The 13,135-nt window shown below is 42.1% G+C and overlaps 2 gene segments (V, D, J or C) and 1 further gene; all 3 read left to right on the top strand.

Moving 5' to 3' along the window:
- The window catches only part of Tcra (T cell receptor alpha chain), a 1,796,232-nt gene that overhangs the window by 1,281,106 nt on the left and 501,991 nt on the right, over positions 1-13,135 (top strand).
- On the top strand, positions 871-1,347 carry Trav6-7-dv9 (T cell receptor alpha variable 6-7-DV9). The segment is given in 2 exon segments: positions 871-916; positions 1,026-1,347. Coding segments are annotated over 2 exon segments (368 nt in total).
- Trav7-6 (T cell receptor alpha variable 7-6) lies at positions 7,688-8,219 on the top strand. The segment is given in 2 exon segments: positions 7,688-7,740; positions 7,932-8,219. Coding segments are annotated over 2 exon segments (341 nt in total).

The following is a 13,135-nucleotide window of genomic DNA, read 5'->3' on the forward strand; positions in this document are numbered from 1 at the left end:
AACCTGTAGAGACCACCTCCAGTAGATAGGCACGGTCCCCAATTGAGGGATGGGGCCACCCACTCATCTCAAAAATCTACACCCAGAATTGTTCCTATCTAAAGGAAAATCAGGAACAAAAAAAAAATGAAGAAGAGACTGAAGGAAAGGCAATTCCATCTACAGACATCAAACCTAGACACGATTGCTGATGCCAAAAAGTACTTGCTGACAGGAGCTTGGTATAGCAAGTATATGCAAACAGTTGTGAACATGGTAACAAGAAACTAGAAGAATTTCTATCATTATTACATTTAATCTCAGAATTTTTTTAGTAGAAGTAAGGAAAGAGATTTATATTTTAAATACATAGAGCTTTAATGTAAACACCGAGAGAAGCCGAATGCAGATGAAGGCAGAAAGTCAAGTCTGTTATGTAGACTTAGCTCACTGAGCAAGCTGGTTTATGTTCGCAGGATATGTTTCAAGGGAGAAGGGAACCTTTTCCAAAAATTCAGGACACTCCATGGAATTCAATAACTTGTGTTTCTTCACCTTTCCTGAAATTTAGGAATATTGAGTACTTTTTATAAGGTGTGACTTCTCTCCTGAAAAACTTTAATAAAAAATTCTATAAAATTGCTATTCTTTTAGAACAGAGAAAACATGACCTTTGAAGTATAAGAGATCTTTCAATTCTAACCAAGAGTTCATTGCTTGGGTCTTTTAGCAAATGTTGCTACACTTAACTTGGTTTACTTTCTGGTCACTAGAGGGCGCAGCATCCCAACGCTATAGCATTTCCTATATGAATTCAAGTTTAGACTAGTTGCTTCTCTCTGTGTTTTCCACATGCTAAGAATCATGAACACTGTCGAGATGGGTCTAAAGATGAACTCTTCTCCAGGCTTCATGACTGTGATGCTCCTCATATTCAGTAAGCAGAGTGACCTTAAACTTCTCATGTTTTTATGGCAGAAAAATTTTGAGCCCTAACTTCATCTAAGAGCTTGGTCTTTAATGACATTAATATCAGTTTTTGTTTTGTTTTGTTTTGTTTTGTTTTTCTTCCCCAGCAAGGGCCCATGGAGACTCAGTGACTCAGACGGAAGGTCAAGTGGCCCTCTCAGAAGAGGACTTTCTTACGATACACTGCAACTACTCAGCCTCAGGGTACCCAACCCTGTTCTGGTATGTGCAGTATCCCGGAGAAGGGCCACAGCTCCTCTTTAGAGCCTCAAGGGACAAAGAGAAAGGAAGCAGCAGAGGTTTTGAAGCTACATATGATAAAGGGACCACCTCCTTCCACTTGCGGAAAGCTTCAGTGCAAGAGTCAGACTCGGCTGTGTACTACTGTGCTCTGAGTGACACAGTGGCACAAACCACAAGGGGAGCTGAGCACAAACTCTGAGAAGCAGGGGGCTGGCTGCTGAGCATCTGGGATTGCTTTGGTTCCTCCTCTTTGTGCTATGTATCTCTCGGCTTCTCTCATGGGCACAAAATTCATATGAACAGCCACAGCAGAAAGAACAAGAGGCAGACTCTTCCATACTCTTGTGTCTTGACAGGGGCTAAACCAAAATCTGATGCAAAAATACCTCGTGCAGAGCTAAAGGAGCCTCACAGTAAAGCTCTATGAGTAAGTAAGTCTGTGCAGATGAAGTCTGTCCTCCACATTTTCTTCCACAGCTCTGGTAGAACTAGCTGTATTTTATATTTGCAGGGAACAAGATGTGCCAGGACCTTGGCTTCTGCATACTGACTTCTGAAAGTCTGGAGGGAGATGTCACAGGATGTAGTGCAGGCATCACCCTAACAAGGCCTTAGAGTCCTCTGAAGGACTGAGCACCTCACTGGCAGCTGACCAAAGCCATTTATTTTCTTTTTTATAATTACATCACTCCAGCTTCCTTTCCCTTCCCCAACCCCTGCTGTGAGTGTGCCTTTGCTCCCTCAAAATTATGGTCTCTTTTTGTATGTTATTATCACACACACACACACACACACACACACACACACACACACACAAACACACCTGCCTAAATATACAAATACAATCTGCTCAGCACATTTAGCATTACTTGTAGGTCTATAATTCCAGGGCTAATTATTTGCTGTGGTAACCATTTAGGAGGCTCAATTCTGTGGAGAATTGTTTGTCACTCTTGGCCCTGCAGTTGTTTGTTTATGGGTGGAGCCTAATGAGATTTCCCCTCTCCATGTTACCAAGTCTATTAGTGTTGTGTTTCTTCAGGACTTGTTTAGATGCAGAGAACAAGTGAGGTACCCAGCCCCAAACTGATACATTTACAACATAACTCCTTCCCTTAAGGGAAGAACATGGAAGAGGGAATGGAAAGATTGCAGGAGCCAGAGGACAAGGAAAGTGACATGAAGTTATGTTTCCTACAAATGACAGGGAAACCTCGCTCAAGAGATAGGCTTTTAAAAGTGTATGGTTAGAGGTTACTATGGTGTACTGGCTGGTTTTGTGTGTCAACTTGACACAGCTGGAGTTATCACAGAGAAAGGAGCTTCAGTTGAGGAAATGCCTCCATGAGATCCAACTGTAAGGCATTTTCTCAATTAGTGATCAAGGGGGAAAGGTGCCTTGTGGGTGGAACCATCTCTGAGCTGGTAGTCTTAGTTCTATAAGAGAACAGGCTGAGCAAGCCAGGGGAAGCAAGCCAGTAAATGACATCCCTCCATGGCCTCTGTAACAGCTCCTGCTTCCTGACCTGCTTGAGTTCCAGTCCTGACTTCCTTTGGTGATGAACAGCAGTATGGAAGTGTAAGCTGAATAAACCCTTTCCTCCCCAACTTGCTTCTTGGTCATGATGTTTGTGCAGGAATAGAAATCCTGACTAAGACATATGGTACCCAATGGACTGTTTAAGCCTCTCTTACCTTTACTTTCTCTGCTGTGACTATTAGGTTCTTCCCAAGCTCACTCATCGCCTGGATGTCCTAATTTTGCAGAAGCTCAGACTACTGAAGGAAATTGTAGATTTGTTCATGGGTATTAATACAAGTGGTAATGAAGGTCCATGGATTAACGTATTTTCTAATCTTCATGAAAAGGCCAAGCAGACCACTTTGGGGAATGCTACTGCTTTTCAGCAGTAATTCAAACTTCCTGCTGTGTCTTCTGGCCATGCCACGGGTCATCTCTGCCAGGGTCCCGGCCCATTGGGTTGGACTCACTATGAGAGAGCCAGACCCCACACAAGTTTATCACCTTGTTTAGGCTCCACCCCTAAACAACCAACCACAGGGCTGAGAGGGAGAAACAATCCTCTGTAGGTGTCTGCAAGGTCTAGAACAAGCTCCATGTGGCTCTGCCCCTTCTGAACCTTCATAGAGGAAAAGGAGGGTGAAGTGGGGTGATCTTATTTCAACCACGGACGTATTTTTAAAAACTGAACTGAAGCTAGAGGTGAAAAACTCAATAAACTGAAAAAAATTCAGAGATTTATTCATAGGTAACATTTAAAATGTTTGTTTTAATACTTTTAATACAAAAGTTGATTGTCAGCAAAAACTCAAAATTTTATCAAGCCATTAAAAGACAAAGTATAAGAGTCACATCATGCTATCAAGGAAACAGATGAATATAAAAACCCTTGAACTGAATATCCAGGAACTTTGGTATACTTTGAAATGATAAAATCTGTGAATTATGAGCACAAAAGGAAAATAACTCAAGTTCAAAGATCTAGAACATATCTTAAGGGAATCATAGAGGAAAAGAGTCCCCAAATCAAGGAAAGAAATGTCTATCTGGGCATAAAGGGTACAGAGAACACCAAATAGATAACAGCAGAGAAGAAATCCCCCGAGAATTACAGGGAACAAAGCAAAATATAGAAAACAAAAATGGTTATTGGAATCTTCAGGAGAGAAGCCACAAATCACAAACAAAAGGAAGAACATCATAATAGCAGCCAACTCCTAGTGAAAAATTTAAAAGACAGAAGAAAATTGAGCAGTATATCAAATCCTAAAAAGACTATGAATGCCAACCCATGATCTCTGGGATACATTGAAAGAGTCCTAAGGGAGAAATTTATAGCATTAAATGTTTTCTCATATCTGTGTTTTAGCTTTGAATTTAGACATGTGTGTTTCATTTGGAATTCCCATAAAGGACCTGAAATTACAAAGGGGCCATAGTGGGCTGGTGGGGAAAGGGGTTGTTTCAAGGAAAGGTTGAAAAAAGCATCAATATAAAATGTTTTAAAAAGAATGGTAAAACAGAATGGATTAATGATTAAATGGAGAAAGAGGGAGATAGGATAGAGGAGTGGTTACTGGGAGGAAAATTACCACTAAAAACTGAAAAAGTTACATGGAAACGCACTACTGTAGAAGCCTCCTATTGTAGGATCCATGGACCCTAAGAAAGGAACATCTGAAATTTAAATAAAGTAGTTATTAATTCTTTGAGAATTTCATACAATTTTATTCATAGTTTAACTGTATTCATCCTCCTTCTTCAACTCCCCCCAAATCCACTCCACCTCCCTACTTGCCCAACTCCTCTCTCTCTCCCTCTCCTTCTTCCTCCCCCTCCCTCACTCCCCCTCTCTCTCACACACAGTTTCTTTTATTCTCCCTCTCTCTCATTCTCTCTCTCTCTCTCCCCCTCCCTCCCTATCCCTATCCCTATCCCTATCCCTATCCCTATCCCTATCCCTATCCCTATCCCTATCCCTATCCCTATCCCTATCCCTATCCCTATCTCTATCTTGTATAAAGTGTGGTTTGCATTGGCAACTACTGTTGCATGTGGAGTCTGCCCTGCTGTGTGGTCTGTATACCAGGAATGCACCTTTATAAATGTACTGGCTAGTTTTGTGTCAACTTGACACAGCTGGAGTTATCACAGAGAAAGGAGCTTCAGTTGAGGAAATGCCTCCATGAGATCCAACTGTAAGGCATTTTCTCAATTAGTGATCAAGGGGGAAAGGCACCTTGTGGGTAGGACCATCTCTGGGCTGGTAGTCTTGGTTCTATAAGAGAACAGGCTGAGCAAGCCAGGGGAAGCAAGCCAGTAAGAAACATCCCTCCATGTCCTCTGCAACAGCTCCTGCTTCCTGACCTGCTTGAGTTCCAGTCCTGACTTCCTTGGTGATGAACAGCAGTATGGAAGTCTAAGCCAAATAAACCCTTCTCTCCCCAACTTGCTTCTTGGTCATGATGTTTGTGCAGGAATAGAAACCCTGACAAAGACAAATTGGTACAGCATAGTGGGGTATTCCTGTGACAACCTGACCATGTTTTGGAGAAGACTGTGGAAGGACTTTGGAACTTTGGGCTAGAAGATCCATTAGGTGTTAAGAGCTCTGTCCGATGTTATGTAGGAGCTTGGAAGATAATGTTGAGAACAGTGCAGAAGATGGAGGCCTGGCTTGTGAAATTTCAGAGGGAAAATTAAAGACTCTTTTCAGGGCCATTGCTATTTTGGATTGTGAAGATTCTGTGGTTCTGGTTAGCTGGGACTGAAGAATAGGCTGTGGTTAACAAGATACCAGAACTACTAAAATAAAACCTTTGCATTACTGGGACTATTGATGTTGGTTAGCTGGAGCTAAGAAATTAGCGGTGATTAAGAAGAGACCAGCATCGTTGAGGTGACATCTTCTGGGAAGTGTTTTCTGAAAGCACAAAGGAGCTGTGTTCCAGAGATAGCCAAGGTTGTACTCCTGCTGCAGTGGGACTTGGTAATGTGTAAGGGTCACCCAGGTGGTACTGATTTTGACAGCATGAGGGGGTCACACAGAGCAGATGAGGCTCGGCACTGTGAGAGGCAATGGAAGGCCATTGGTGAAGGTGCAGCCTCAGTTGCAATTGACGGCCCAGGACTGGAGGGGTCATGCAGTGTTTTGGAGATGCCAGTACCATGAGATGACCACCAAGAGCAGCAGCAGTGGAGTACAGGCATCTGGAGCCTAGAGGACGATGTGTGTGTTTCAAAGGGCATGGCTGGAGAAGTGACCCAAACCCTTGGAGGAGCCCAGAAGATCATGAGTTGGATCCCAGACATTGGATGGTTGGAGATTGATTTTTGCTTTTAATTGTGACTGTGCCCTGAAGGAAGAAACTATTTTAGTGGAGCCCACAGTTAAGAGACTTTTAATTGTAAAAAGACTTTGGATTTTAAAAGAGATGGATATTTTTAAAGAGATTGAAATTTTAAGAATATGTAAAGACTGTGGGATTTTAAAAGTTATTTAGATCTTGGGGATGAATAAGAACTAAGGGCTTATTATGAATAAGAACTAAGGCTTATTAGTGATGTGTTGGTGTATCAAGTTGTTAAGGGTTCAATTGTACTGGCTAGTTTTGTGTCAACTTGACACAGCTGGAGCTATCACAGAGAAAGGAGCTTCAGTTGAGGAAATGCCTCCATGAGATCCAGCTGTAAGGCATTTTCTCAATTAGTGATCAAGGGGGAAAGGCCCCTTGTGGGTGGGACCATTCTTGGTCATGATGTTTGTGCAGGAATAGAAACCCTGACTAAGACAATAAAGAATCTAACTCTCCTCCCACCAGCTATTATGCTAGTTTCTCTCAGCTAAGGATGGGATTTTTGTTCCCTCCCATCTTCCATACAAGAATTATGTCAGTATTGAGCTTGCACAGGTCATATGCATGCTGTCATAACTGCTGTCACAACATATATATATATATATATATATATATATATATATATATATATATATATATATATATATATATGCCTCGTTGGTTTTGTTTTGAAAACAGTCTCCTTGAACTCATCCACCACCCCTGGGTCTTTCAATTCTTCCATTCCCTTTTCTGTAAAGAACCTTGAGTCTTTATGGAAGTGGTAGGATATAGATGCCCTATTTAGGACTGAGCACTCTCTGCACACTGACTGGTTGTGGGTCTCTATGTTAATTGCCACCTACTATGAAAAGACGCTTCCCTAGTGAGGGTTGTGTGACATCCTGACTTGTGGATATAACAGCATGGCATTATGAGTCTTTTTAAAGGCTAAGTCCACTTAATAATATACTAGGTTCTAAGTCCCATGACCTATCTAGTTACATGTCATTTAAAAACTGATAATGGGATAATGTAGGGGTGTATAAGCTGACACAGAGCATAGATAAAAACATAAACTATGATTTAATTGTAAGAGCTTTAGAAATATTACAAAAATGTGATTAGAGAAATACTTTTTAGCTGAAAAAAATAAGTTGACATTTGGTGAAAATGTATGCATAAGTACACACGTACATAAACTTGAGCAAACATCTTAACTTTCTCACCTGACTAACCCGTCACCTGGTTTAATAGTTCACATATGAAGAATCTGTGCTTGAAGTATTTCTTTGACACTAAGGTGAATCCACAGGATGGCAGTATCTTCTCAAAGACCCAGAGGCACTTTCTCATATGGTCCTAACACTGTGTGTGTGTGTGTGTGTGTGCGTGTGCGTGTGCGTGTGCGTGTGCGTGTGTGTGTGTGTGTGTGTGTGTGTGTGTGTGTGTGTGTGGTTTAGAGAGAGGTGGAAGGTTTTTGATGTAGCAGTGAAACTAGGACCTTCTTTCTAATTGGATGAACAGTTGGGTTTTTTTTTTCTTTTTCTTTTTATGCATCTTCAAGGAGAAGAGCTGAAACTGCCCAGATGCCACTCCTTTTGCTGGCTTGAAGTGTGAATCTTCAGTGAAAAGAGTAATGCATTCCTTACATGTTTCACTAGTGTTCCTCTGGCTTCAACTAGGTGGTGAGTTTGGTCATTTCTATGGGAATATAAAAATACAATATATAAGGGTATTGCCTATTTTAGGCTAGAGGGTAAAATGCTAATATTCTCACGCTGCAACAAAATCGGGTGGGAGGCCCGTGGAAAAGCAATTCTAGAATGTTAACATCCAAGTGCATCCAGTCTTGACCGTCTGACCTTTGTCTTTCTGCACAGGGGTGAGCAGCCAGGAGAAGGTACAGCAGAGCCCAGAATCCCTCATTGTCCCAGAGGGAGCCATGGTCTCCCTCAACTGCAGTTTCAGCGACAGTGCTTCTCAGTCCATCTGGTGGTACCAACAGCATCCTGGGAAAGGCCCCAAAGCACTAATATCCATCTTCTCTAATGGCAACAAGAAAGAAGGCAGATTGACAGTTTACCTCAATAGAGCCAGCCTGCATGTTTCCCTGCACATCAAAGACTCCCAGCCCAGTGACTCCGCTGTCTACCTCTGTGCAGTGAGCACACAGTGCTCCCCAGGCACCTGCAGCCTGCACCCAAACATAGTGGGCCTCCGCAGGTCTGAGCTGGAGTTCAGAACATAAGGGGGAGAAATCCTGCTTATTCTCTTTGTCCTCCACATGTAATGGGAGTTGAGAGCCACTCAAGAGAGGGTTTGACTTATGGGGATATTACTTTATTATCCTGAGAATGCATAGTACACATATTGGTACGGCTGAAATATTTTTTATTTTATTTTAATTGAAAAAATGTATACACTATATCCTGATCATGGTTTGCACTCCTCCAATTCCTTCCATATTCTCCCCCACCTCCCCATACAACAAATACTATACCTACTTTCTCTATATATCTTTAGAAAACAATCAGGCAAATTAAAAAATTTGAAAGAAAGAAAAGGCACAAGCTACACACATATGAGCCATTTTGGACCAGGATGTGACATTCCTATCCTAGCTCCCTGGCTGCAGCCCCTCCCAGCAAACCCAGCAGTGGTGAGAGCACATTCTGGCTTCTCCTTTCTGTACTCCATTCCTTGGGCCACAGCTCTGCCTGTGTCCCTGGAGGCCTGCTGCCACCTAGGACAAAGCAGGTGAAACCCCCAGGATCCAGTCCCCTCCCTGCTGGTCCCTACCCATTGTAAACTCAGCAGCCTTGAATAAATATTTCAAGATGCCTAGACGACTAACTTACAATAGAACATTTTTCTTGCTTTTATTTTATGATTTTCAGCAAACTAAAGACAAGTGGGGTAAAAATATACTGCAAATCCATGCATCATAGATGTTTCTGTGGGTAACGTTTTCAGAACAGCATGAATAGGACTTAAATTATGGCATACAGAACATTGTACTCTTAGGAATCTGCATTAACAATGTCACTACTGTCTTCCTATGGAAAGGGGATATAAACTGGGCAGTGGAGGCACATGTCTTTCATCCCAGCACTCAGGAGGCAGAGGCAGAGGAAGATGGATCTCTTGGGTTCTAGGACAGCCTAGTCTACAGACTGAGTTCCAGGACAGCCAGGGATACACAGAGAAACCGTGTCTTGAAAAGAAAAAGAAAAAGAAAAAAAGGAAAGAGATGTAATGTCCATGTCCATTGGTTGCATAAAAGAATGAAATCAAATAGACACAAATACCAATAAATACCCAATCCATACTTTCAAGAGATGGCTCCTTGTAGTTTCTTTAAACAATAACATTATCCAGTGAATTTTTATTAACAAATTCCTGAAGTAATTTACAGAATGAAAAGAACCTATTTACACAGAAAATAGAAATCCAAAAAAAAAAAAAGAAACCTTAGCCAATTACACCATTATCTGTCCTGTTATAGCGTGAGCAAACTTATTAGTCCCATTATCCTTTCCACTAACATTGCAAATTGAATTTTGTAGAATTTTTCTGGTTTTGTTTGATTTGGTAATTGTGTAAAATCTGTGAAATAAACAATTTAGAGCTATTTTTCCTGCTCTGTTAATTTTAGGGACCTAGAAAAGTGGCCCCTTACAGGAGGATCTTTATTTTTCTTAATTTTGAGAGGCACTGATACAAGTCTTTCTTGGGTGCTTGGCAGAAAACTGGTCACACTATGTTCTGAAATGTATTTCCACAAGCCACACCTCACAACTGATGGCTTTGGCCACTAGTCATACTCTCTGATATTTATAATTATATATTTACTCATTTTCAGACATTCTGGAATATTTTTGAGCTAAGGGCCTATATATTTTGATACAGATGATATTAAGTTCCTGGTATCAAGACTATCAAGTACTGACTGGGTAGTGGGAAGCATAGGGCTCTGCTCTGATGTTTGAAGAAGAGGAATAGATGTTATATAAGTGTGGTGAGAGAAAAGAGGTGCAAGGACTCCCTCTAAAGAGGTGACTGGCACTCTCCTCAGGAGGTCGGGAGGTGGAAACTACTAGTTTTTTTTTTAATTGGGTATTTTCCTCGTTTATATTTTCAATGCTATCCCAAAAGTCCCCCACACCCACCCCCCCATTCCCCTACCTACCCACTCCCCCTTTTTGGCCCTGGGGTTCCCCTGTACTGGGACATATAAAGTTTGCAAGTCCAATGGGCCTCTCTTTGCAGTGATGGCCGACTAGGCCATCTTTTGATACATATGCAGCTAGAGACAAGAGCTCTAGGGTACTTGTTAGTTCATATTGTTGTTCCACCTATAGGGTTTCAGTTCCCTTTAGCTCCTTGGGTAATTTCTCTAGCTCCTCCATTGGGGGCTGTGTGACCCATCCAATAGCTGACTGTGATCATCCACTTCTGTGTTTGCTAGGCCCCGGTTGAATGGACTAATCTAGGCAAGATGAGAGAGACGGAAAGGCACTAAAGGATGGGACACAGTCTCTGGCTCCAAGGGACATTACTTAAGAGGAGAACCTTGATAGCATTCTTATAATCACAAAGATGACAAAATTATTATAAATAGAGGTAGGATAGATATTATATTCAGGGATTGGGGGACCTAAAGTGTTCTATTTCCCTACACTTCAAAGAGATGACAAAGGACAAATACCTGCTGTTGGGGTGCGTTCTTCTTGCAGCCCCACTCAGACCACAGACACCTGTTTCCTTCTCTGCTGTCTACAACTTAAGACAAAATTACAACATTCAAATAGAAGAGCAAGCTGCTATTCAGTGATGAACTACCAGTGAGAAGTGTTCCTTTGTGTCTTTGATTTATACAAGTTCACTCATTGCTTCTAAACAGCTCTCCCTAGCTTCTACCCCTGGCCTTCAACAGCCAGTGGCATGATTTTGCAGGAAAGTATTTGCTTAATACAAGAGACAGATTTTCTTTTTTAAAAATCCCATAAAGAACCAAGTTATTAGTGGAAGAACTCTCTCAGCATTGGTGTAAGCAAACATAGTCATAGTACCATCGGAAGATCCAGCAATTCCTCTCCTGGGCATACACCCAGAAGATGTTTCAACTAGTAATAAGGACACATGCTCCACTATGTTCATAGCAGCCTTATTTATAATATCCAGAAGCTGGAATGAACCCAGATGTCCCTCAACAGAAAATGTGGTGCATTTACATAATGGAGTACTACTCAGCAATTAAAAACAATGAATTTATGAAATTCTTAAGCAAATGGATAAATCTGGAGGATATCATCCTGAGTGAGGTAACCCAATCACAAAAGAACACACATGATATACACTCACGGATAAGTGGATATTAGCCCAGAAGCTTAGAATATCCAAGATACAATTTGCAAACCACATGAAACTCAAGAAGAAGGAAGACCAACGTGTGGATACTTCGCTCCTCCTTAGAATGGGGAACAAAATACCCATGGAAGGAGTTACAGAGACAAAGTTTGGAGCTGAGACACAAGGAAAGACCATCCAGAGACTGCCCCACCTGGGGATCCATCCCATATACAATCATAAAACCCAGACATTATTGCATATGCCAGGAAGATTTTGCTGACAGGCCCCTGACATAGCTCTCTCTTGTGAGGCTATGCCAATGCCTGGCAAACACAGAAGTGGATACTCACAGTCATCTATTGAATGGAGCACAGGGCCCCTAATGAAGGAACTAAAGAAAGTACCCAAGGAGCTAAAGGGGTCTGCAACTTTATAGGAGGAACAACAATATGAACTAACCAGTACCCTGCAGAGCTGTGTCTCTAGCTGGATATGTAGCAGAGGATGGCCTAGTTGACCATCAATGAGAAGAGAGGCCCTTGGTCTTGTGAAAATCATATGCCCCAGTACAGGGGAATGCTAGGGCTAGGAAGCAAGAGTGGGTGGGTTGGGGAGCAGGGCGGGGGGAGGGCTTTGGGGATAACATTTGAAATGTAAATGAAGAAAATATCTAATAAAAATGCCTTAAAAAGAAGGTGTTTGACCCATGAAAGAAAGAAAGAAAGAGAGAGAGAGAGAGAGAGAGAGAGAGAGAGAGAGAGAGAGAGAGAGAGAGAGAAAGAAAGAAAGAAAGAAAGAAAGAAAGAAAGAAAGAAAGAAAGAAAGAAAGAAAGAAAGAAAGAAAGAAAGAAAGAAAGAAAGAAAGAAAGAAAACAAAGGTACACCGAGGGCACTTGGCTTGTTGAAATACAAACACTATGCTTACTCAAGTGTCCAAGATGTTCTGTTCCCTGGTTTCAGGATGACAGCCCTCTTATATCACAAGAGCAAAAAGCTGTTAATTTTTCTAGGAGGAACCCTGGTGTCTTTGTGGCCCAGACAGAAGGCCGCTTGCCCTCCCTGATGGGCAGCTCCAGACTGGAGCTGTGTGCTCCAGTCCAGCATCTTATTTTCTTTTCCCCATAGCTGCAGTACAAGCTTCTGAAGCTGCCCCTCAGGAATCCATTAGTTGAGGCGTCAGGCAGCAGAGGTTTCCTCCCTATTCTCCCTACGAATCACAGCTCCCTCAATGTGAGGAGCAATTTGTACAGGGGACAGACTTGGCTACATATTCTGTGCTCTAGAAGCATACACTGCCAGAGCTCTGAGGACAGTTCCCAGGGGTACAGGTGCGCTCCCAGGGTCCCAGGTGTGCAGATACCTGGACAGGAGCATCTCTGGAAGAGGCTGTTTCCTCTCCATTTCTGCAGGATGGAAGAATGCTCCAAGAGCTCAATTCTCATGCCTCCTGCAATACGTACTGGAGGTCTTGCTTTGCTCTCCCAAGAGGCATTCAGGGTGGCCGTGCAATGAGATCTTCTTGCTTGGCATATTTCTGTTTTTAGCTCAATTGTTTCCTATAAAAAAAATACCCCTGAGAAGTGTCAGTAAACAAGCAATGTGGTGATTCATTATTATGAAAACATTTCTTACATTCCAGGGGACTTTTCTCTGGACCTCACAGTGGAGCTAATAAGACATCCAGGTCACTTCAGAGTGCTATCCTGCTGCATTCTCAGCCTGTTTGTTTTAT

The sequence above is a fragment of the Mus musculus genome, chromosome 14 (assembly GCF_000001635.26).
Source record: "Mus musculus strain C57BL/6J chromosome 14, GRCm38.p6 C57BL/6J".
Classification (NCBI taxonomy): domain Eukaryota; kingdom Metazoa; phylum Chordata; class Mammalia; order Rodentia; family Muridae; genus Mus; species Mus musculus.